The sequence below is a fragment of the Mustelus asterias genome, chromosome 17 (genome assembly GCF_964213995.1).
Source record: "Mustelus asterias chromosome 17, sMusAst1.hap1.1, whole genome shotgun sequence".
Lineage (NCBI taxonomy): Eukaryota > Metazoa > Chordata > Chondrichthyes > Carcharhiniformes > Triakidae > Mustelus > Mustelus asterias.
The window spans coordinates 74,361,151-74,384,706 of record NC_135817.1 but is presented as its reverse complement, the minus strand read 5'-3'; the positions used below and the strand labels follow the sequence as shown (position 1 = coordinate 74,384,706).

The following is a 23,556-nucleotide window of genomic DNA, read 5'->3' as shown; positions in this document are numbered from 1 at the left end:
GAGTCTGCTTGGTTTTCTTCCCTAGCCCAAGGATGTATAGGTTGGGTGAATTAGCCAATGTAAATGTAAGGAGTTACAGGGATAGGGTGGCGTGTTGGCCTGGATAAGCTCTTTTGGAGATTCGGTGTAAATTCGATGGGCCGAATTTGCTTCCTTCTGCACTATAGGGATTCTATGGATACCCCTTCCCACAATCTTCCTCCTATCATCAATCACCTCTGATTTGGGATTTAGCGATGATCCTACGCTTCAAGGAGGTGTTTAACTAGTAGCAACCACCAACTCCCAGTGGTGCTGCCATTAATAGAAGTGCTGTCCTCTGATTGACAGCTTAGCCAGTAGGCCTTTATCCCAGGGAAGCTCTATTGCTGGCTTGTCAAAAATCATGTGATTCAACTGTCCTCTAAATAAGGTGATGCAGGAGTCTTGCCAGGTCTCAACTGGTAGGTTAGACCCCCGTTGCCTCCACAAGATTCCGCCAATAGAATCTCAAAGTACAGAATGAGACCTTTTGGCTCATCATGCCTGTGCTGACTTTATGAAAGAGAATTATTGCCCATTATCGTATACCTGTGACCTTTTATTTGTTCTATCCACATACTTTACAATAAATTCTTTATCTCTGGTATCATTCTGGTAAATCACCTCTGCACCCTCTTCAAGACCTTTCCAAATGTCTGAACATTTAGTTAGCAGGCATCTTGGACCTCAGAAATTGTTTGTCCAAGCATCAATTTATTATATTTAAAACATACAAGAAAGGCCTGGCTTTGAGTAGAAACCATGCAATATGGCATCTGGTTCAGCAGAAATGTCGTCATTGAGAGTTCTTCCTCTTTTCTCTCTTCTTACGCTTCCTCTTCCTCAGTGACAGTGGGATTTGGTGGCAAGAAGACGGGTTTGATTTCTGACTTGGGTCACTGTCTGTGTGGAGTCTACACATTCTCCCTGTGTCTGCATGGGTTTCCTCCGGATGCTCCGGTTTCCGCCCACAGTCTGAAAGACATGCTAGTTAGGTGCATTGGCCATGCTAAATTCTCCCTCAGTGTACCCGAACAGGCGCCGGAGTGTGGCAACTCCGGGATTGTCACAGTAACTTCATTGCAGTGTTAATGTAAGCCTACTTGTGACACTAATAAAATAAACTTTAAACTTGACATCTGTATTTTCTCCCTCCATTTCTTCCTTTTCCTGCAGAAGTTCTTGCTTTTCTTTCTCATTTATTCCTTTTGCAACTACACCCATTTAATCTTTATATTTCTGTTACATAAAAACAGACAGAAATGCAATGCTCAAATTGCTCATCTCAGTATGTTGCTGAACAATAATGCACTTGGTTCAGTTTTTAGTGTATTTTCAGGATGCGAGGTGTCACTTGCAAAGCCCATCTCTTTTACCCAAAATACATTTTGGGTCCATACCCCTCATAATCCTATACACCTCAATCAGGTCCCCCCTCAGCTTTTTCTGTTCTAAATAAAACAACTGGAGCCTATCCAACCTCTCTTCGTAGCTCAAATGTTCCATCCCAGGCAACATCCTGATGAATTTCCTTTGCACCCTCTCCAGTGCAATCACATCCTTTCTATAGTGTGGCGACGAGAACTGCACACACTACTTTTCACATTCTCCTCATGTCTGCGTGGGTTTCCTCCGGGTGCTCCAGTCTCCTTCCACAGTCCAAAGATGTGCGGGTTAGGTTGATTGGCCATGCTAAAATTGCCCCTTAGTGTCCTGAGATGCATAGGTTAGAGGGATTAGTGGGTAAAATATATAGGGATATGGGGGTAGGGCCTGGGTGGGATTGTGGTCGGTGCAGACTCGATGAGCCAAATGGCCTCTTTCTGCACTGTAGGGTTTCTATGATTCTATGATACTCCAGCTGTGCCCTAACCAAAGTTTTGCTCTTATAATCTATGCCATGACTAGTGACCTGTATGCCTTCTTAAATACCCGATTAACCTGTCCTGTGACCTTCAGAGATTTATGGACAAGCACCCCAAGATTCCTTTGATCCTCTGCACCTCCTAGTGTCCTGCCATTCATTGAATGCTCTCTTGTTCTGTTTCCTCCCTGGCAACTGGCCAATTGATAAGATGGCTGGCTGCCTGACAAGAAAGCCAGTGGCAGGAGGATATAGTTGGGAATCTTTGGAAATGATTCTTGAGTTCATCTGCTTTGAATTGGGTAAACAAACTGCCCACATTTGGCCCATATCCCTCTAATCCTTTCCCATCCATGTACTTATCCAAATGCTTTTTAAATGTTGCCATTGTATCTGCCTCAACTATTTCCTCTGGCAGCTCATTCTATATATGCACCAGCCTCTGCGTGAAGAAGTTGCCCCTCCAGTTGTTCTTAAATCTTTCCCCTCGCACCTTAAACCTATGCCCTCTAGTTTTCAATTTCCCTTCCCTGGGAAAATGACTCTGCCCCTCATGAATTATACACCTCAGTAAGGTTACCCTTCATTCTCCTACTTCCCCCACTTCAAGGAGAAAAGTGGGGATTTTATTATTGGGTATAACCTTGTTTCTAAGGTTGTGTCGTAGCTTCTGTTTCAATTGGACTAATTAAGGTTATTTCTTTCTCGAGAATAAAGAACACCAAAGTTAACAATTGTTTTTATGAATCACCTGGTTATCTTTCCCCATGCATGTAAAGAGGCCACTGAAAGCCACCAAAGAAGCTAGCAAGTAAGCTTTCTTTACTAGGTGTGCTCCTTCTGTCTTCACATTAAGCTTTCAGCAACCCACACCATGTTTGTTCACCCACTCTTTGAGCTTACCTGTGGGCTGGTTTGCCATATGAGACACAAAAGTTCAAAGGGTAGGTATTCCAATGAAACATGAAGATGGATTTAAGATGACTCTCGCATCTCTCCTCTGGTACCTGAGCCCAGCATGTCAAATATTTCATACCAGATACTAAGAAATTTAAGCTTCAGTGCCTTCCTTTTCCACTGGTCTAATTGCCTTCCAACATCTAATCCCACTTCATCTGAGAACTGTCAGAATGGTCTGGAATCCATTTGTGAAACACTATGGAAGATCAACTAAAAATTGATAGTCCCCAAAAATGGGCACAGGGATCTCTGTGAATAAACCATACACGTTAAAAGTAGTGCAGGTAGCACATGTATTTCATGCTGCCTGGTAATTTTAATAGAATTGACAGTGATGTGGTTTCCAAATTTGAAAGTGTCATTGTGGTGGCTGTATACCTCCGCAGGGGACACAAGTTTGAGCAAGGCTAATACTGCTTAAAGTTAACCTACATTAGCCAGCTTTCTTTCCTGGCTGCAGAAGGTACTGGAAGCTGTGGGAAGTGTTTGACCGACATGAAGATGGCATGTAGTAGGCTCCCAGATTCTCTCATGTGACACTCTAGACCTGGGTGCAGGAAGTGAAGAAGAAAAATGTCCTGTCATCCATAATAAGTTGGGACCCTCCAGACAAGTGCTTGGGAGGTAATGGGAGCAAATAACCATGACGGTCACTGAGGACCTGGAAACAGGAAGTATATGACCACACAGAAATGGTCATGATAATCAAGATCATTCATCGTTAAATACAATATGCTTATAAGGGAATCACTGGCCTCGCACGATAATCAATCATTACCAAGCTGTCCCCTTTAGTCATTCACCAACAATCCTGAGCAATCATAACTCATAACTCACATTTATAGCTTTACCTCACCCTTGTGCACTTAGCACTATTACAAGCATCACACCCACATCTTACAGCTTCCACACATGGCCAGTTACTAAAGCAATATTACAGCAGCATCACCAAATATATTGTATCACACTCGCTGGCGCACACATCCCATGGAGGAGATACTGGTCACCATAATTGGAATGACTGTCATGAAGCTATGACCAGTGGTGGGGCTGAGTCCATGGAAGATTACCATTTTCCTATTTAACCCACCATCTTGCGTCTTACCTTCCCATATCTCTCAATATTTTCTGATATACAAGTTGAAGATGGTGTATACATGGTCCTATTTATCCCCCACAGATCAGTTCCATTACTACAATTCTACTTTTGTACTTCGGTATCAAAAGGAAAACTGTCAGCTGGTCTAGCAGAAGTGCAAATTTGATTTGTAAGCAGATCAGAACAATCCCCTGATGATGAAAAACATCCAATCTCACACTTGCAACCAGCAGCTCAGATACTACATTGCACGTACTTTAGAGGGCAGCTTAGCAGTGAGGTCTGCACATGGTAATTCACTGGTCACAGGGATCATGTTAGTGCTAATACACCAAGAGAATGGGGTCCCACATCAGTTGTGCAACAGAGATGAGGACTTTGATGGGGCGACATATAGAAAAAGGCTGATGGGCATTTACATAGAAATACTTGATGCATTGGCGTGCCAGCTCGAAAGTCTGCTTTCTTTGTCACGAAGCATGAATAAGTCCAGCTTCAATTAGGCAGAGGGTTTTGTACAAAGCTTGGATCCCATCTTTTCCAGTGTAGGAGTGGTAGCCAACAGTGCAAGAATACTTGAGGACCTGACTATGATGCACCATCTGATGACTAATATCTCAATTTTCTTTGCAGCACAGCAGAAACCACCAAACATCTGAGCAGAAACTTCGATTGAGGTCATAAAATCTCAGCTTGTTGCCATGTACACTCAGAATATTATTGTCAAGGCTGCAGATACCAGTGCTCAAATCAGCTTTCAGGATCTGGTCTTAGAGTGTTAGTTACAGTTTGGTTGGTCTAAAGGAGTCTTCATAGTTATATGTAAGTTAACTTGTAAGTCTTTATTGACTCTTAGAACTATTTGCAAATATACAGTAAAGGGGGGAAGCTAGGAGCTGCCTCCATACTTGCTGGCACACACGGCTTTGTTCAACACTCGACTGACCCTGGGTGCAAGTCATATGCTCTCTTTCTGTACTCATTTCCAGATCAACCTCTATGTGCCTACCCCTATATTACAGGTTTTAATGTATTGAGCTAGAACCTGTTGCCCGCACGGGTGGTCAAAGCCGATATGATCAGTGATTTCAAAAGGAAACTAGATGAGCACTTAAAGGAAGTAAATTTGCAGGGCAGTAGGGATAGAGTGGGGGAGTGGAACTTGACTGGATCGCTCCATAGAGAACTGGGATAGTCTTGATGGACAAGATGGAAAATGCCATAAATAACTAAGACTCAGCCCAGCAATCTGTGCTCCAATAGATTACTTGGATTGCTGTGGCAGTGGTTCCATGGATACTTTTCTGTGCTTCTGTCTCTCTTAGGATGACAGCTTTCATGCTCCCATCATTGCCACTCCAGGAGCACCTCTAGCCAGCTCAGGTCACCCTACTGTGGTGTTGCTGTCCAAAGCTGGACATTCTAGGCCCAAAGCCGCTTGATGCCATCTTGAAATGCTTTTGCAGTCTCCACCACAAAGTCAGCAGCTTTCACCTGGACATGCTGTAATAAATGAAGTGGCATTACAGATGCCCGGTAAAGGTATCCACAAGATGGATACTAAGGGGAATGCACAGGGGCCATTTAATTGACTTTTGTATGAAATATTGGCTGTTTCATTAGATAAAGTTGGTATGGAACAGTTGTTCTGTGATGGATTTTATTTCAGCATTACAACCAAGAGGACGTTGTGATGGATCTTGCCAGAGTGATGGTAAAATGTGAGACAATGTACAACGAAGATTTGTGGTTTTGTTCTTGGCAACTATTGTTGTATGAACAATCATGTACAGGGAAGCGGAAAGCGACTGGCCTGGATGGGGTACCCGGACAAGCACTCAGATCCTGCATGGACCAGTTGGCGGGGGTATTTGCAGACATCTTTAATCTTTACACCAATCTGAGGTCCTTTCTGCTTCAAGAAGACCACCGTAATCCCTGTACCAAAGAAAAGCCAGGCAGTGTCGCAAAATGACTATTGTCCGATGGCTCTGACATCCATCATTATGAGATACTTTGAAAGATTGGTCGTGGCACGAATCAACTCTGGCCTCCAGATTGCCTGAATCCACGACAGTTCACTTATCACCACAACAAGTCCATAGCAGATGCCATCTCTCTAGTCCTACACTCAACTCTGGAGCACCTGGATAAAAAAGACACCTATATCAGATTCCTATTTATTGACTACAGTTCAGTCTTCAACACCATTATTCCTACAAAATTCATCTCCAAACTCTGTGGCCAAGGGCTTGGCTCCTCCCTCTGCGACTGGATCCTAGATTTCCTAATCCACAGACCGCAATCAGTAAGGATAGGCAACAACACTTCCCCCTAAGATCATCCTCAACACTGGTGCCCCACAAGGCTGTGTCAAGTTTTTAGGTGTCCAGATCACCAACAACCTATTCTAGTTCCTCCACGCCGACGTTATAGTTAAGAAAGCCCACCAACACCTCTACTTTCCCAGGGGGCTAAGGAAATTTGGCATGTCTGCTACGACTCTCACCAATGCACCATAGAAAGCCTTCTTTCTGGTTGTACCACAGTTTGGTATGGCTCCTGCTCTGCCCAAGACTGCAAGGAACTACAAAAGGTCGTGAATGTAGCCCAATCCATCATGCAAACCAGCCTCCCATCCATTGACTCCGTCTATGCTTCCCGCTGCTTTGGAAAAGTAGCCAGCATAATCAAGGACCCCATGTACCCCGGACATACTCTCTTCCACCTTCTTGCATCAGGAAAAAGATACAAAAGTCTGAGGTCACGTACCAACCGACACAAGAACAGCTGCTTCCCTGCTGCCATCAGATTTTTGAATGGGCCTACCTCATATTAAGTTGATCTTTCTCTAAATCCTAGCTATGACTGTCCTTTCCTTCTCTATGTATGGCATGCTTTGCCTGTATAGTGAGCAAGAAACAATACTTTTCACTGTATGCTAATACATGTGACAATAAAAAAAATCAAATCAAAAGCATTCTGGAACATCATTATGTTGGTAGCCTCCTCCATTTCTTTGGCGCTTCCTCTTCAGCTGCTCGCCATGTGCCTAATGGCTAGGACTATACCCTCATGATGGCCAGGTTGTGGAGGAGATAATGGACTATCTCAAACAGGACACCCATTCGAGCGAGTACTGGAAGGGTTCTCTGGAGTCGGCCAATTCTGTGCACCCCATTACTCTACTCTGATGTTTCTTGCGGCAGCAGGGTGCACGTTGTGCCGAAGCTGGCCACTTGTAATTGGGTTGTGGATTGGAGTCATGAGTCAGATGTAAAGCAATACTCACCCAGCAACCAGCTGGTAGCTGAAAGATTGCAGGACAGCAGAGTGGTACAGAATAAAACCATTATGACTGCTGCCAGATTAGCAAGCATACACTAACATGCTGTGCCGAGCATGATTGCACACCAGTCACTTCACTGTTGCCGTATACCTCAGCTTTGAGATGCAACTCCTGCAAAGCTATGTGCATACAGTTGTTGAATACCCTTTACCACAGTGTTAGCAAAAACTCGTATATGCTCTGCCTGCTTTTTTCTATTCAAAGGCTTCACAGTAATTACCCCTCCCTGGTATAGAGCATCTGCCACATCACTGCAGCAGTGGACAGCAAACTTGGAGATGTTAGATATGTTCCAAACAAAAGCAAATTACTGCGGGTGTTGGAAATCAGAAATAAAAACAAACAATTCTGGAAAATCTCAACAGCCCAGGCAGCATCAATGGAGAGTAACAGAATTAATGTTTCAGGTTAAGTGACCCTTCATCAGAACTGAAGAAATATAAAAATATAAAAGTTTTTAAACTAGTGGAAAAGGAGAGGGGGCAGAAAGAACTAAAGGGAAGCTTTGTGATAGGCACGGGTGATTAAATAACTAATGATTTTCATGATGGAACAGCCAAAGAGAGTGGTAATGCGTATAGTAATGAAATAATGATTATGTCCAAATGAGGGGGAAATGGCTACATTAAAAAAAACTTGAATGCAACATGAAGGGATAAATAAAGGGACAAGACCAACCCAGCATAACAAAAAATAGGGAAATAAAAACATGTTGAACAAGATGAAGACAGAGGTTATGGTTTAAAGTTGTTGAACTCAGTGTTGTGGTCAGAAAGCTTTAGAATATCGGGTTGAAAGATAAGGTGCTGCTCGTCGAGTTTGCATTGAGCTTCAGTGGAACAGTTCCTCCGGCCATTGACAGAAAGGTCAACATGGAAGCAAGGTCATGAATTAATCTGACAAGCAAAACAGTGATAGTTTCATGGATCTGTCTAGTAACAACAGTAATAAAAATTTAATAAGGCATGATCGGATGTGATCTCCCTAGCAACGGGTAGAAATCTGCCTCACAACAGCAGTAGCCAGCATTCAAAATAGATGATTTTCCTAGTAATGAGATTAGCAGGCATGTAGGCAGAACCAGGGTAAATCATATTACTAGGAACGAGCTTACCTGGATGATTGAAAGATCAGTGGAAGTATGCACATGTTAATTTCTAGAGTCAAGGAATTTGAGAGATGCAGACAGTCAAATACACAGAATGAAGAATCAAAGAGGAAAAATGGTATAATTGCCAGAAGCAGACATGCAAGTTTGCACCGAGCAACCAAGTGGTGAGTTTATATCTAACAGCCTGAGAGACCAGTCCACAATTCAGAGCCAGGAAGCTAGGCCTGCATCTAAATCTTAGAGCCAAGCAATGCAGAAGCCTTTGTAAAGGCAGTTTAAATATGTTTGCTGGACCAGGAAAATCTATTTTCCAGACTTGATCCTCAGCCTTGTATTGTGTGGTAACTATAAGCTGAATTTGACTTGTTATTTAATTTGGATGTTGTTTGGGAAAAGGGAAGTCTTAAGAAGTTCAGGGATCGTAGATATATTTTGGAACAAGGGGTAATTTCTACATAAACTGTGTGTGTGTTTAGTGATTGACATACTAATTGCCTTAGAGTATTGTAGTCCTGTTTGTGTGTACTTATCTTTTTTAAATAAAACAATCTTTAATAATTGTTATATGATGACTGGACTGGTTATTCTTACTGGGGTTTCACGTGACTCTTCACGCCATTCCAAAAACAAAACTATTTACCACCACAAACCAGCGTTTTAAGTTGGGACACCCTCGCAGATAACATCAGCATGGTTTGTGACAGTTAGACAATCATTTGCTCCTGCCTAGAAGAATCCTGCTGTGAAGAAATTCAGGGCTATTGTCATTTTCACAGCCACTGGTAACACCATCCTCTCCCTGCTCTGAGGCTCCAGGTCTGGTTGCAAGAAATGGCTGCTGTTCTCTGAGCAGCCCCTTTGTAAAGTGCAGACAACACTGCTAGCTTAGTTGGAGGTAAGAGATGTGCTCCCAGTAGACCCTAGATGGATAAGGTTTTCTGCTAAGAACCTTTCTCCCTTTGTGAGCAGCTTGTTCACTTTGCAGCCAAATCCCTCCTGTGCTCCATTCCAAGGAGAATTGTAACTATAGCACCTAGAACTGGGAACAAGTAGTGTACCCATAATGTTTACTATTATAACCAAAGACTTTTCCCTGCAAACATCATCAACTTTAATTTCTCCAAATACCAAGCAATTCCACGAACTCAAACAGACCTAGTAGAATTTAATCAACAACTAAACTGCAAGTTGTTGATTATCTTTGAAATAGTGTAGGTGGAGGGTCAACAAGATTGCAAATGGCAACACTAATGTCAAATCAATGTGACACGTTGACTGACTGATATCACAATCTGCCTACTCTGTACTTTTGGCTTACCTGCCTTACAGTTCCACCAAGATGGCATTTGGCACAGCGTGCACTGGACTATGGCCATTATGGAGCACAATTTTGTAGCCACAATATTTCCACTTTAGGTTTACCTCCATTTTGGTGTATTCATAAACACTTTATTAAATGTAGCTCACCCCTCACATTCGGGGAGTATCATCAATTGATTTAAGGTCTGTTAAAGATACCTCTATGGTTATCAACAGCCTGATATGATGTTGCTGTCCAAGAGGTATAATAAAAATATATGCTTAATCATGTCTGTTGGCAATGGGAGCCTTGTAGTTGGATTTCAACATATTTATCAGGTGTGTCAGGAAAGAACTACAAATCTCATACTTTGGAGGAAGGTGATGTATGTTGGCACAACACCTTTGAAACAAAAAACAATAAAAGCTGAAACGTAACCAAGGATCAAATGACTTATGGCCCTTCATTTAGTCGGCATTAGTGCATCTATGTGTTTTCTGGAAAAAAATGAACTGTCAGAAAAGTTCCAGTTGGAGTTAGTATTAATTCAACTCAGCTGTCTGTTGCATTATTGGAAATTTAGTGCTGATATTGCAACAATAGCTTGAAATTGTCTTGCATACTTGCTATTGAAAAATATCCCCGAGTGCTTCATGGAAATGAAATCAAACCAGCATCAACGACAAGCCAAAGAAGAATATATTAGGGGTGATTTAAAGCTTGTGTTTTTGTTTATTAAGTTTCTTTGCAGTCTTCAATGTATTGACATTTATATAATACAACACTGAAACGGTTATAGTATCCTTTGTAGACATTTTTATCAAATGACATAATTGCATAATTTTGAAGAGTTAGTATGCTTACCACTATGTATAAAATATTTCATAGAGTATATACTGTTCACTTCTTACTACTCATAAATTATTCTAATGAGCATTGAAAATAAAGGGAGTTTCATCCATCTCAAAGGATATTCATGGTTGACAATCTAACTACATAATCATTGAATCATAGAGCTGAATTTTAAGGGGTGCCATGGTCCTTGTCTCCTTGGCTAAAATGTTGGAGCAGGGGAGCTCTCCCACAATCCCAATAGTTGCTCCACAGCAATTTAATGCTGAGAACAGGTAGTCCCACCCCACTGCCCAGATAAGTGCGAGGTCAGCAATCTCATTGAGGGGGTGGTGTCAGGTTCAAGAGATCAGTGGGGATGAGCGAGGGCCTCCGATGGGTTCAGGGGACCCTCAGGAGGTTTCCCCACTTTCCTGACATGGTAAAATATTGAAGGGCTTCATTTAAGGGTCTCAATAGACGCAATGGTGGGAAGGTGCATGATGCCTCCCCCACCACCACCCGTCCTGTAAAATTTTGGTTAGGTCGAAGAGGGGGTGGGATGGAGGAGTGTTGTGGGAGGTATGGACAGGCTGCTGTTGGATCTTTAGAGCCCCCACCCACCTTCAAATTCCCAACAGTAGAGCATAAAATCCATCCCATAGAATGGCTGCTAATGGATGGGATTTTACAGCCTTGCTCGAACGAGACCGGAAATTCTTGCACGAGGTCAACGGAGATTTCCATTGTTGGACCCTCGCCCGCTCCGATTCCTGGTGGGTAAGGTGGTAAAGTTCCGGCCATGGTGTCCATGCTGCAATTTGGATAATCCCATTGCCTTTCCCTTTAGTGCTGTAAATTCTTTACCTTCAGTTAATTTTCCAATATCCTTTTGAAAGCCACAAATGAATCTGTCCTCCACCACACTCTCTTTGAATGCTATGCATTTGAGATCCTAATCAGCAATTGCACAAAAAGTTTTCCCTCAAGTCATCTTTGGTTCTTCTGCCATTCACCTTAAATTGATATCTTCTGCTTCTTGGCTCTTCTGCTAATGTGAACCGTTTCTCCTTATCCACTCTATCCAGACCCCTGATGATTTTGAACACCTCTGTCAAAACTCTCTCAGTCCTCTCCTTGGAGGAGAGCTCTTGCTTCTCCAATCTATCCTCGTGACCGAAACTCCTAATCTCATGATTGTAAATATTTCCAGCACCTTCTCTAAAGTCTTCACATCCTTCCTAAAGTGTGGTGCCTCAAGTTGGACAAAATTCTCCAGTTGAAGCTGAACCAGTAGTTTAGAAAGCTTTGCCATAACCTGCTTGCTTTCTTATTCTATGCTCTTCTATTTATGAAGCCTAGGTTGCCTAGAACCTTGTTAATTGTGTTACGTCCACGTAAATAACATTTCCTTAAAGTGGTCCACGAACTAAGAATTTGTGCACGTGTATTTAGCCACCTTTTAAATTTATGACTGGTTCAATTTTTTAAAATCCAGAAGTCTTAAACAAGCTAAAGCTTAGTTTATTACAAAACTGTTGCTGCAAGTTATTTTTGTAAAAAGTGATAAAGTTATTAACTAAAATATAAGTATGAAGATTAGCATGCAAATAAAGGAAAACAAAAATACTTAGAGGTGAGCTTTCAAGTCCGTCTCCATGAGATATCACTGCAGGCCATTGTTTGAGTTCCTTCTTTCCAAAGTGAAGAGGTTGTAACAGCTGAATATTTAAAATAAGACATGTTGCTGATACACTAAGCAGAGATAATACATACATTACTCTGAGATGACCAGATGTACTATAATTTTCAGTAGTTAAGTTTCATTCCATTTGTTTGTTTTTTCCAAACATTTGTTCCAGGATTATGTTGGCCAGTTATCCTGCTATTTTCCTGCAGCCCTTCCAACTCTTCTCGGTCTCCGAACTTGCTGTGCTGGGGCCGGGAGAATTCCCATCTCATATGTAACAGAATTTGAATTAAAGGAAGTGTACATTTGTTATTTAAAAGCATAGCAGTCATTATATCTCACAATTATCATTATTGTTAAAATGTTATCTGCATGCCTCATTCCTATCAATTGCCTGTTATTTACAATTACATGCCAACAGCTTTGGAAATACTGTGCCCAATGGTTGTTTGGTTTATATTGCTGAACTGATCCGAAATGAGCAAATTTTGGAAAAATGCAAATAGATGGAGTGATATTTCACTTTTAAAATTACAATACGCATGTCATCTCAGAAATCTTAACTTGTGTATTAGCAACACATCTTATTTTAAATATCAAACTGCAACAAAATATATTCCATTGTCCTGGAATTTCTAATGGCTGTATATATTAGATGGTGATTGGATCCCACATTTAAAAAGATTGTCCCTTCTGCAGACTCACAACACAGACTTAATACCGGTAAGTATAAAGTGATATGCATTTATCGGATGTTTTTCTTCTTTTGAAGTTTCTACACTAATATATATGCACAGTGCTGCAGCTAAGAAGCACAAGCATTTACATGTAAAAATGCAATGTATTGTGTTGGCACATTCAAGTTAGATTTGACAGAAGTATATTGATCTGAAATTGATAATATGCCTCCAATTTTATGTTGCAGCTGCTCATAGGATTTGAAAGTGGAACAGTTGTGTTGTGGGACATGAGATCAAAAAGGGCAGATTTCAGATTTTATTACGATGAGGTGAGTAAAGTTTTAAAGAATTCAAGATTCACCTTTTGTGAATTTTAAATGATATTTAGATTGGGTTGATCAATACCTTTTATAAAGTTTCAATTTTTGGAACTGCACAATTCACGATACCTGGTCCAAATGGTGTGATAAACTGCTTTAAGGATTTTAGACTTGTGCATAAAAGTTGGCAACTTTCTAATGATGACTGTAGCCTGTACTGAATTGTTTCAAGAAAACAAACAAACAGACAAAATAGGAGCAGGATTAGGCCATTCAGCCCTTCCTGCTTCACCATTCAATAAGATCATGGCTGATTTGACTGTAACCGCAACTCCACATCCCCACCCACTGCTAATATCCTTTCACCCTTGCTTTATCAAAAATCTATCTATCTCTCCCTTAAAATAATTCAAAGACTTTGCTTCCACCACCTTTTGAGGAAGAGTTCCAAAGACCAAAAGAAAAAAAAATCTCCTCATTCCTGCCCTAAATGGGCGACCTCTTATTTTTAAACAGTGTTCCCTAGGTTCTCCCACAAGAGGAAACATCCTCTCCACGTCAACCCTGTCAAGACCCCTCAGGAACTTGTATGTTTCAATCAAAACGCCTCTTACTCTTCTAAACTCTAAAGGATACAAGTCTAGCCTGACCAACCTTCCGTCATATGAAAAGCCACCCAGTCCAGGTTCTAGTTTAGTAAACATTCTCTGAACTGCTTCTGGTGCAATTATGTCCTTTCTTTAATAAGGGGATCAATACTGTGCAAAGTACTCCAAATATGGTATCACCAATGTCCTGTATGACTGAAGCATAACCTCCCTACTTCTATATTCAATTCCTCTTGCAACAAATGACTATTAACTTCCCTAATTATTTGCTGTACCTGCATACTAGCCTTTTGAGATTCATGCACGAGGACACCTACATCACTTTGCATCTCAGAGCTCTGCATCTAAGAAAAAATGTCATTTGGTAAATTGCCCTAAAGGACAGTTTACCAAGTAGTAAACAGAAGATCATGAATAATAAGATCGCAGCACAGCATACAAAATGCAGATGTTTTTAATGAGGCAGTGTAAATCTGTCATAATTTTGGAAATAGAGAACAGCAAGATTTTCAGAATAGTCTTCTCTCTGATCATTTTAGTATGCAAACGATGTAGCAAAACATTTGTGTATTTAGAAAGGTCTTTTAGATGGATAATCTAATTAGTTTGAACTCATTTTAGATTTGAAAGATCCAAATTTGGATTAGTAATGAGGCTAATTTTTATCCACTTGTCTAAATCCAATCTAGATGGTTAAGAATTTGTGTAAGTATGACCAGAATGGTAATGTGTTAATAACATGTGGGTGAGCATGATATTTTAATAATTAGTCACAGCATCAGATGCAATTTTTGACTAACTAATCATTGAAATAATAGAGATTATGTATGTTTACAAACTAAAATGTATGGTTCGAATTTACTTATAATTAAATGGTCATGGTTAGCATTAAACTGAACGAGAAAGTTCAAATGATAAATATTACTCTAATTTAATATGTGTAACTGATTAATTTTGAATAAAGTATTATTGCTGAATACCAAATTAGATATCCTTCATCTTTTCTTGGTGAACTTTGTATTCACACTTAAACTGGACTTATTTCTGAGAACTCACTGAATTCAAACTTTTTTTTGGCAAGTATCATGGTACTTCTCAACTTTGTATCTGCTATTGAAAGCAGCATTTCTGTTAATTCGTTTAACAATACTTAGTTATTTACATATGTTCCACATCCTAGAAGAAATGAAAGTGACGATATCAAATGTGTGTGTATATATACACACACACAATGACATTTCTGTCACTTGAAATATAAAACAAAATGAGCTAATTTCAGCATTCATTCTCAAGAGACCTTTTAAATAAGTTATTAAGCAACTCAAACCAGAATTGCCTGGACAACAGTGTGGAATGATGCAAGGTGCTTTTGATTGCTCTTCCATAGCATTTCCCATTTCTGCTACATTACACCTAATAAGGGAAGATAACAAAGCAAGTTGTCCCTAGACCACCGACACCTCTCACAGTATACGTTATCTGATTTGAAGGCAAATAATCAAGTTTTTTGTAGATGAAATAAAATATTACACTTGCAACTGCACAAACAACATTGACCAGAAACTGAACTGGGCCGACTACATAAATACTGTGGCTTCCAGAGCGGGTCAGAGACTTGGAATTCTGCAGTGAGGAACTCACTTGGTGACTCCCCAATACATGTCCACCATCTATAAGACATAAGTAAGGAGTGTGATGGAATACTCTCCACTTGCCTGAATGAGTGCAACTTCCAACAACACTCAAGAAGCTTAACACCATCCAAGGCAAAGTAGTGTGCTTGATTGGCCATCCACCATTTTAAGCATCTAAACATTTACTCTTCCATCACTGGCGCACAGTGGCAGCAGTGTGCACTATCTACAAAATACACTGCAGGAACTCAAAGGCTCCTTCGACAGCACTTCCTAAACCTGACATCTTAACCACCTAAAAGGACAAGAGCAACAGATGCTTGGAAGCATCACTGCTTGCAAGTTCCCCTCCACGTCATACACCATCCTGACTTGGAGCTCTAATTCCTTCACAGTCACTGGGTCAAAACCCTGGAACCCCCTTCCGAACAGCACTGTGGGTGTACCTACGCCACATGGACTGCAGTGGTTCAAAAAGACGCCTCGCCACCATCTTTTCAAGGGCAATTTGGGATATGCAATAAATGCTGGCCTAACCAGTGATGCCTGTGTAAGAATAAAACAAATCTTAAGTGAAGAAGATTGTAAACAACTTCAAAAGAATAGATTAATAGATTGGACAAATAGATGTCAGGTTAAATCTAATATATATTTTCGAAGAAAGCATAAGCAAAGGATGAATATGCTAAAAGGTAAAACTGTAAAATAAATAGAATTCAGAAAAATTTAGGGTTTCGATGTTTAATCATTAGCATTTTGCCCTCATAATGTTAGAAATGCTCCCAGGAGTGAGCTGGGGAGCATTTCTAACATTAGGGGGCTCCCTAACGATGGGGGCTCCCATCGGCCTGCAACTCTTGGAAGTGGGATATCACCGCACTTGGAGTACTGTGTGCAGTTCTGGTCCCCACATTACAGGAAGGATGTGGAGGCTTTGGAGAGGGTGCAGAGGAGGTTTACCAGGATGTTGCCTGGTATGGAGGGGAGATCCTATGAGGAGAGGCTGAGGGATTTGGGATTGTTTTCGCTGGAAAGGCGGCGGCTAAGAGGGGATCTTATTGAAACATATAAGATGATTAGAGGTTTAGATAGGGTGGATAGTGATAGCCTTTTTCCTCTGATGGAGAAATCCAGCACGAGGGGGCATGGCTTTAAATTGAGGGGGGGTAGTTATAGAACCGATGTCAGGGGTAGGTTCTTTACCCAGAGGGTGGTGAGGGATTGGAATGCCCTGCCAGCATCAGTAGTAAATGCGCCTAGTTTGGGGGCGTTTAAGAGATCCGTAGATAGGTTCATGGACGAAAAGAAATTGGTTTAGGTTGGAGGGTCACAGTTTTTTTTTTTAACTGGTCGGTGCAACATCGTGGGCCGAAGGGCCTGTTCTGCGCTGTAATGTTCTATGTTCTATGTTCTATGTTCTATCCCACAAAGAGAGCCCCAGAAACTGATTAGCCACCCTGAAAATAATCAGCCCAGTGATGAAAATAGAATCTATAATGGCTTTTAACACATATGTTCATAAACATTTGAAATAAAAATGTTAAAAGGTGTGGTGAAAAAGCAGGTGACTGGAACTAACAGATAGCTCTTTCAGAAAACTGGTTCAGAGGTAATCTGTTAAATGGTCTCCTTTAGTGGCTCTGGCTGAGAACAAAAGTAAAACCACCTCAGCTATTATGATGACACAGTTACAATGTCAGTAATAATGGTAAGAAGGTGAGCTATTTATTTATTTTTTAACTATCCTTTTACTTAACTGTCCTTTTACTTTTAACGTGTTGCATAAAATTCTTCACTATTGCTCTTTATTTAATGAGCGTTGTTTCTTAATACCCTTTCTTAGCCTTTCTAATCACTTTTGCTTTCCCTTCAGATTTTCAACACTTTGTTTTTTTTTTATTGTTACCATTCCTCTTTCCTTCTCTATCTTTCCTGAACACCTTGGGCACTCAGATTCGACCAGATGCTTCACTTCCAGGACAGTTGTCAACTTGCAGTTATCAACTTGTTGTTTAGTTGATCAACTAAAATTTTATGCATCATTTCATTAATTACTGTATGATTTCTTTCACGGATTCAGTGCTGAAAGGATTTTCAGCTGTGGTATTCATTACCATTAGATTCATTTTGTCTCATACTTCTGAACTTGTCATTGGAAAATTTCCCTCCATTATCAGTCAAAAACTTTGCCATTTTACATGGAATTACAGCTCTCTTTAATTGCCTCAATGTATTCTCATCACTGAACCTAAAGTAGGCATTATATTCCTTAACCTTGTATTGGTCCTCACTACATAGTGAATCAAGGTAACATATGAGGAAATGCAAGTAGTATCTAGCACTGTGCATTTAAAGGAGTCTGTGACTAACACAGTCATCACAAGATAAAAACTTCTTGTGGTTAGTATCATTTGTTGGGATTCATTATTATCTTCATCCTGTCTCAAAATTCTCTGTGGTATACTGTGTTTTGAGGGCCTTGCCTCTGCTTTGGGCAGTTAATTGCATAATGATACTTTGGATTACACTTGAAGCACCTGTTAGCAGTTTTCTTTGGACATTCCTGAGATTCATTCACCCATTATTGGTGATGTCATGAAGTGGCATGCATGACAATTGCATCAAAATCATTTTGTGCATTAATTCAACTTCAATCTCTATGAAGTAGATGGCTGGTGCTAGGCTGATCCATTATTTGCATGCAAATTCGGGATTGCCCATTGGGTTTAATTACCCATTATTTTGTCTGCTGCAAGCAAAAAGAGACGCAGGAAATTGAATTTTGCTTCAGTCATTGTCTGCCATAATAATATCTCTTGAATGTTGCTGCACTGGGAGCACCACCACAACATTTAAGTGAGATTAATCCCAGAAAATCTGGCATGGTCAGGGTGTAGGGCCTAGGAATCTTTTCATTATTTTTGGCTATTTATAGTGTGGCCCAAAGCTTGGGGAAGCGGTGGCATAGTGGTATTGTCACTGGACTGGTGATCCAGAGTAATGCTCTGGGGACCTCGGTTTGAATCGTGCCACAACAGATGGTGAGATTTGAATTCAATAAAAAAAAGTCTGGACTTAAAGTCTAATGATGACCATGAAACATTGTCAATTGTCGTAAAAACCCATTTGATTCACTAATGTCCTTTAGGGAAAGAAATCTGCCACCCTTACCTGGTCTGGCCTAAATGTGACTCCGAACCGATAGCAATATGATTGACTCTTAGCAGTCCACTGAAATGGCCGAGCAAGCCACTCTGTCAAAGGCAATTTGGGATGGACAATAAATGCTGGCCCAGCCACATCTCATGAATGAATAAAAAAAATTAAATCCACAAATAGCTGTAAGATTGATGCTGAATACTAAATATGTTAATCCACTCGGGTGAGATGAAGTTTCTGGTTTCAGAAATCAAATATTGTTCTTACATTTTTAATGGTCTCTTAAAATATAGATGCAATGGCATGAAACTGCCAGTAGAATAATATGAAAGATCACCAATAGTAGTTTCAGCCATCTTATTAATACTATGATCAACATGATGGTTTGTTTTATTTATAATTTCATATAAGTAAAAAATGTATTCACTATCTTAGTATTTTAAACATCACGGTGCCTATAGTATTGACATGGTGCTATTGATTTTAGTTAATGTTCTGTTTACATTAGAGTATTATTAATCTAAGATAAAGACACCTTGAAAACCAAAATTCTGAATACCAGTCTCACCCACTAGTTTTCTTGTCAAAAAATCATATCTATATTGTCAAGACTACAACTATTTTTGTTTCAGAAACAAAGTACCAAGAGCAGACTTCCAATCTCTCTAGCCTGTTGTGTTTGATGAGATGATGGATGGTCTGTATCTTAACTCTATCCACCTGCCTGGCTGCAAATGTTTTAAAATCTGTGTCTAATTGTTAATTTACTTCGTATCCACCACTTTTTTGAGGGAGACAGTTTCATGTTTCTACCAGTTTTTTTCATGAGCAAGGTGGCCTAACTTCTCTCCCTGCTCTGATTTTAAAGTTATTTCCTGTTAGCTCAGATGACCACTCCTGCACCCTAACAGTGGAAAATGTTCTGTCTATATACCCTATCATTTCTTTTGAAAAACCCTAGAAATCTCAGTCAAATCATCCTTCAAATTTCTATATTTTAAAAAATTCATTCATGGCATGTATGCATTGCTGGATAGGCCATCACCTATTGCTCATCTCTAATTGCACTTGAGAAAGTGGTAGTCAGCTACTTGCTCCAACTGCTGCAGTCCATGTGGTATAGGTACACCCACAGTGCTGTGAGTGATGGAGTTCCAGGATTTTGACCCTGTGACTGTGACGGAATGTTTCCAAGTCAGGATATTGAGTGACTTGGAGGGGCACCTCCAAGTGGTGATGTTCGCATGCGTCCGCTCCCCATGTCCTTCTAGATGGTAGCAGCTGTGGTTTTAGTAGGTGCTGTCTGGGGAGGCTTGGTGAGTTCCTGCAGTGAGTCTTGCAGATGGTACACACTGCTGCCACTGTGCTTCAGTGGTGGAGGTAGTGAATGTTTGTGGAAGGGATGCCAATCAAATAGGATGCCTTGTTCGGAATGGTGTACAGGACGTACCTGGGCAATTTTCCACATTGACGGGGAGATGCCAATGTTACAGCTATACTGCAACACCATGGTTCAGGGTGCGGTAAGTTCTGGAGCACATCTTCAGTACTATTGTCAAAGTGTTGTCAAGGCCCGTAGCCTCTGAAGTATCCAGTGCCTTCAGCTGTTTCGTGATATCACATGGGATAAAATAAATTGGCTGTAGACTGACATCTGTGAAGCTGGGGACCTCCAGAAGAGGCCAAGGTGGATCATCCATGCAACATTTCTGGCTGAAGATGACTGCAAATGCTTCACTCTGTCTTTTTCACTGATATACAAGACTCCCCAATCAGTGAGGATAGCAATATTTGTGGAGCCATGGCCTCAAGTGAATTGTTTAATTGTCCACCATCAATCATAACTGAAAGTGGCAGGACTGCAGTTCTTGGATCTGATCCATTGGTTGTGGAATCGCTTACTGCTTGTGCTGCTTGACACATGAGTAAGCCTGTGTTGTAGCTTCACAAGGTTAGCATCTCATTTGCAGGTATGCCTGGTGATGCTCCTAGCATAGACTCCTGCACTCTTCATTGAACCACAGTTGATCACCTGGCATGGTGATGGCAGAGCGGGTGATTTGCCAGACCTTGAGGTTACAAATTGTGGCTAAGCACAATGCTGCTGCCACTGATGGTTCACAGTGCCACACGGTTGCCCTGTCTTAAGTTGCTAGCTCTGTGCGAAATTTTATCACATTTAGCATAGTGGTGTGCCATGCAACTCAGTGGAGCAAATCCTCAATGTGAAGACAGGACATCATGTCCACAAGAACTGTGCGGTGGTTACTCCCAATAATACTGTCCTGGACAGATGCATCTGCAGCAGGCAGGTTGGTGAGGATGAGGTCAAGGATTTCCCTCTTGTTGGTTCCCTTACCAACCGCCACAGACACTATCTGAGAGCTATGTCCTTTAGGACTGGGCCAATTCGGTCTGTTCAGGTGCTACCGAGCCACTCTTGTTAATAGACATTGAAGTCCACTGCCTAGAGTATGTTCTGCGCCTTTGCTACCCTCAGTTTCATATATTTATAGACGTTTACAGCACAGAAGGAGGCCACTTCTATCAGGTCTCCTCTCAACTTTCTCTGCTACCAGAAAAACAGCCCCAGCCTATCCAATCTTTCCTCATACCTCAGACCCTCTAGCCCAGGCAGCATCCTGGTAAATCTCCATTTCCACCCCCTCCAGTGTAATCATATCCTGTCTATAATGTGGTGGCCAGAACTGCAGGTAATACTCCAGTTGTGGCTTAAACAGCGTTTTATACAGTTCCAGCATGACCTCAAACAAAAACAGAAAATGCAGGAAAATCTCAGCAGGTCTGACAGCATTTGTGGAGAGAGAATAGAGCCAATGTTTCGAGTCAGGAAGGGTCATCCTGACTCATAACATTGGTTCTATTCTCTCTTCATACATGCTGTCAGACCTCCTGAGATTTTCCACCATTTTTGTTTATGTTCCAGATTCCAGCATCCACAGTATTTTGCCTTTACTCCAACATGATCTCCCTGCCCTTATATGTTAAGGTTCGGCTAATAGAAGCAAGTAAGACACATGCCTTCTTAACCACCTGCCCAACCCCTCCAGGGATCTGTCAGGACTCCTCTGATCTTCAGTACTATTCAGGGTCCTACCATTCATAATGTAATCCATTGCCTTGATTAGCCCTCCCCAAATGCATCACTTCACATTTTTCTGGGTTGAATTCCATTTGCCATTTCTCTGCCCACCTGACCAGTCCATTGATATCCTCCTGCAATTTACATCTATCCTTCTGACTATTCGTTCTTGCCATCCGTGAACTTCTTGAGCATACCCCTTACATTTAAGTTGAAATCATTAATATGCACCATAAATAGCAAGGGCCCCAGCATTGAACCCTGTTGAACTCTACTGGAGTGAACACAGTAACAGTTTTAACAACACCAGGTTAAAGTCCAACAGGTTTATTTGGTAGCAAATACCATTAGCTTTCGGAGCGCTGCTCCTTCGTCAGATGGAGTGGAAATGTGCTCTCAAACAGTTTGAGAGCGCATTTCCACTCCATCTAACGAAGGAGCAGCGCTCCAAAAGCTAATGGTATTTGCTACCAAATAAACCTGTTGGACTTTAACCTGGTGTTGTTAAAACTGTTACTGTGTTCACCCCAGTCCAATGCCGCATCTCCACATCAGAACTCTACTGGAAACAGACTTCCAGTCACAGGAACATCCCTCTACCATCGTCCATTGCTTTCTGCCTCTTAGACAGTTTTGAATCCAATGTGTTACTTGTCTTGAATCTCGATGGCGTTTAATTTCTTGACCAGTTTGTCATGAGGGACCTTATCAAAAGCCTTGCTAAAGTCCCAATAGACCACATCAATGCATTACCCACGTTAACATTTCTGGTTACCGCCTCAATAAAACGGATTAAATCTGTCAAACACGACCTTTCCCTAACAAATCTGTGCTGACTACCACTGATTAATCATATCCATCCAACTCCAGATATATTTAGTCCCTCAGAATTCTTTCTACTAACTTCCCTACCACCGAGGTTAAATTGACAGGCATATAATTTCCTGATCTATTCCTACCATGCCATTTTAGTGACTTGTGCCTCAGTATCTGCCATCATATGACAAGCAGCAGGCACTTGTGTGGTAGATTGGGGTTGCTCTTCATGGATTACATTTTTTAACTCTTCCCCCATTCCTCCCTCCCCAACCCTGCTCCACTCATGGTGAATGGTTAATATTGAGGCCATTGTGTTTCCTGACACCAGATTTGTGCCACTTCAACATATAATTTTTTAAAGGAAGACATATCCCAGAACCCAAGTTTCCCTCCTGACAGCAATGGTTATGTCAGCGATATTCTTTGTAATTCCAAATTCTTTAGTCCTGTCTGATGCGTAGACAGGTGCTGATGATGGTTTTCCTTTGATGTACTCAGCAAAAATTATATTATTGACAATTTCCTATTAAGCATTTAACAATAGACCACTGGGTGACACATCTGCAAGACAACGGGTGCAGTGTTTATGTTTGGTCGGTACCTGTAGCTTGTCAGTTATTTGCTATTTCAAGCAGTACACTGACATTTGATCAGCAAACAAGGGAGAGGGAGCTATTCTCATTTACTGTGAACCATGGTTGCAGTCTGGTGCCTGACCTGAGACATTGGTCTCAATTTTTATCTGGAGAATATAGAGAACATAAAAGGCAGTGGCTTCAGTTGCTTAGTGGGGGTTCCACCTGTGTCACTCAACTCCTGAATTCATTACAACCTTGATTCAAACATGGACAAAAGAGTTGAATCCCAGAGGTGAGGTGAAAGTGTCTAACCTTGACATCAAGGCAGCACTTGACCAAGTGTGGCATTAAAAGGGGCCTTAGCAAAACTAGAATAAATGGAAATCAGAGGAAACGCTGTACTAGTTGGAGTCATACCTGGCACAAAGGA

At 41.1% G+C, this 23,556-nt stretch overlaps 1 protein-coding gene across 2 annotated transcripts in view; it reads left to right on the top strand.

Moving 5' to 3' along the window:
• The window catches only part of stxbp5l (syntaxin binding protein 5L), a 437,021-nt gene that overhangs the window by 201,771 nt on the left and 211,694 nt on the right, over positions 1-23,556 (top strand). For both annotated transcript variants that reach the window (XM_078232988.1, XM_078232987.1), the window contains exon 8: positions 13,151-13,234. In XM_078232988.1, the coding sequence (XP_078089114.1) occupies positions 13,151-13,234 (84 nt within the window). The remainder of the gene's footprint in view (positions 1-13,150; positions 13,235-23,556) is intronic.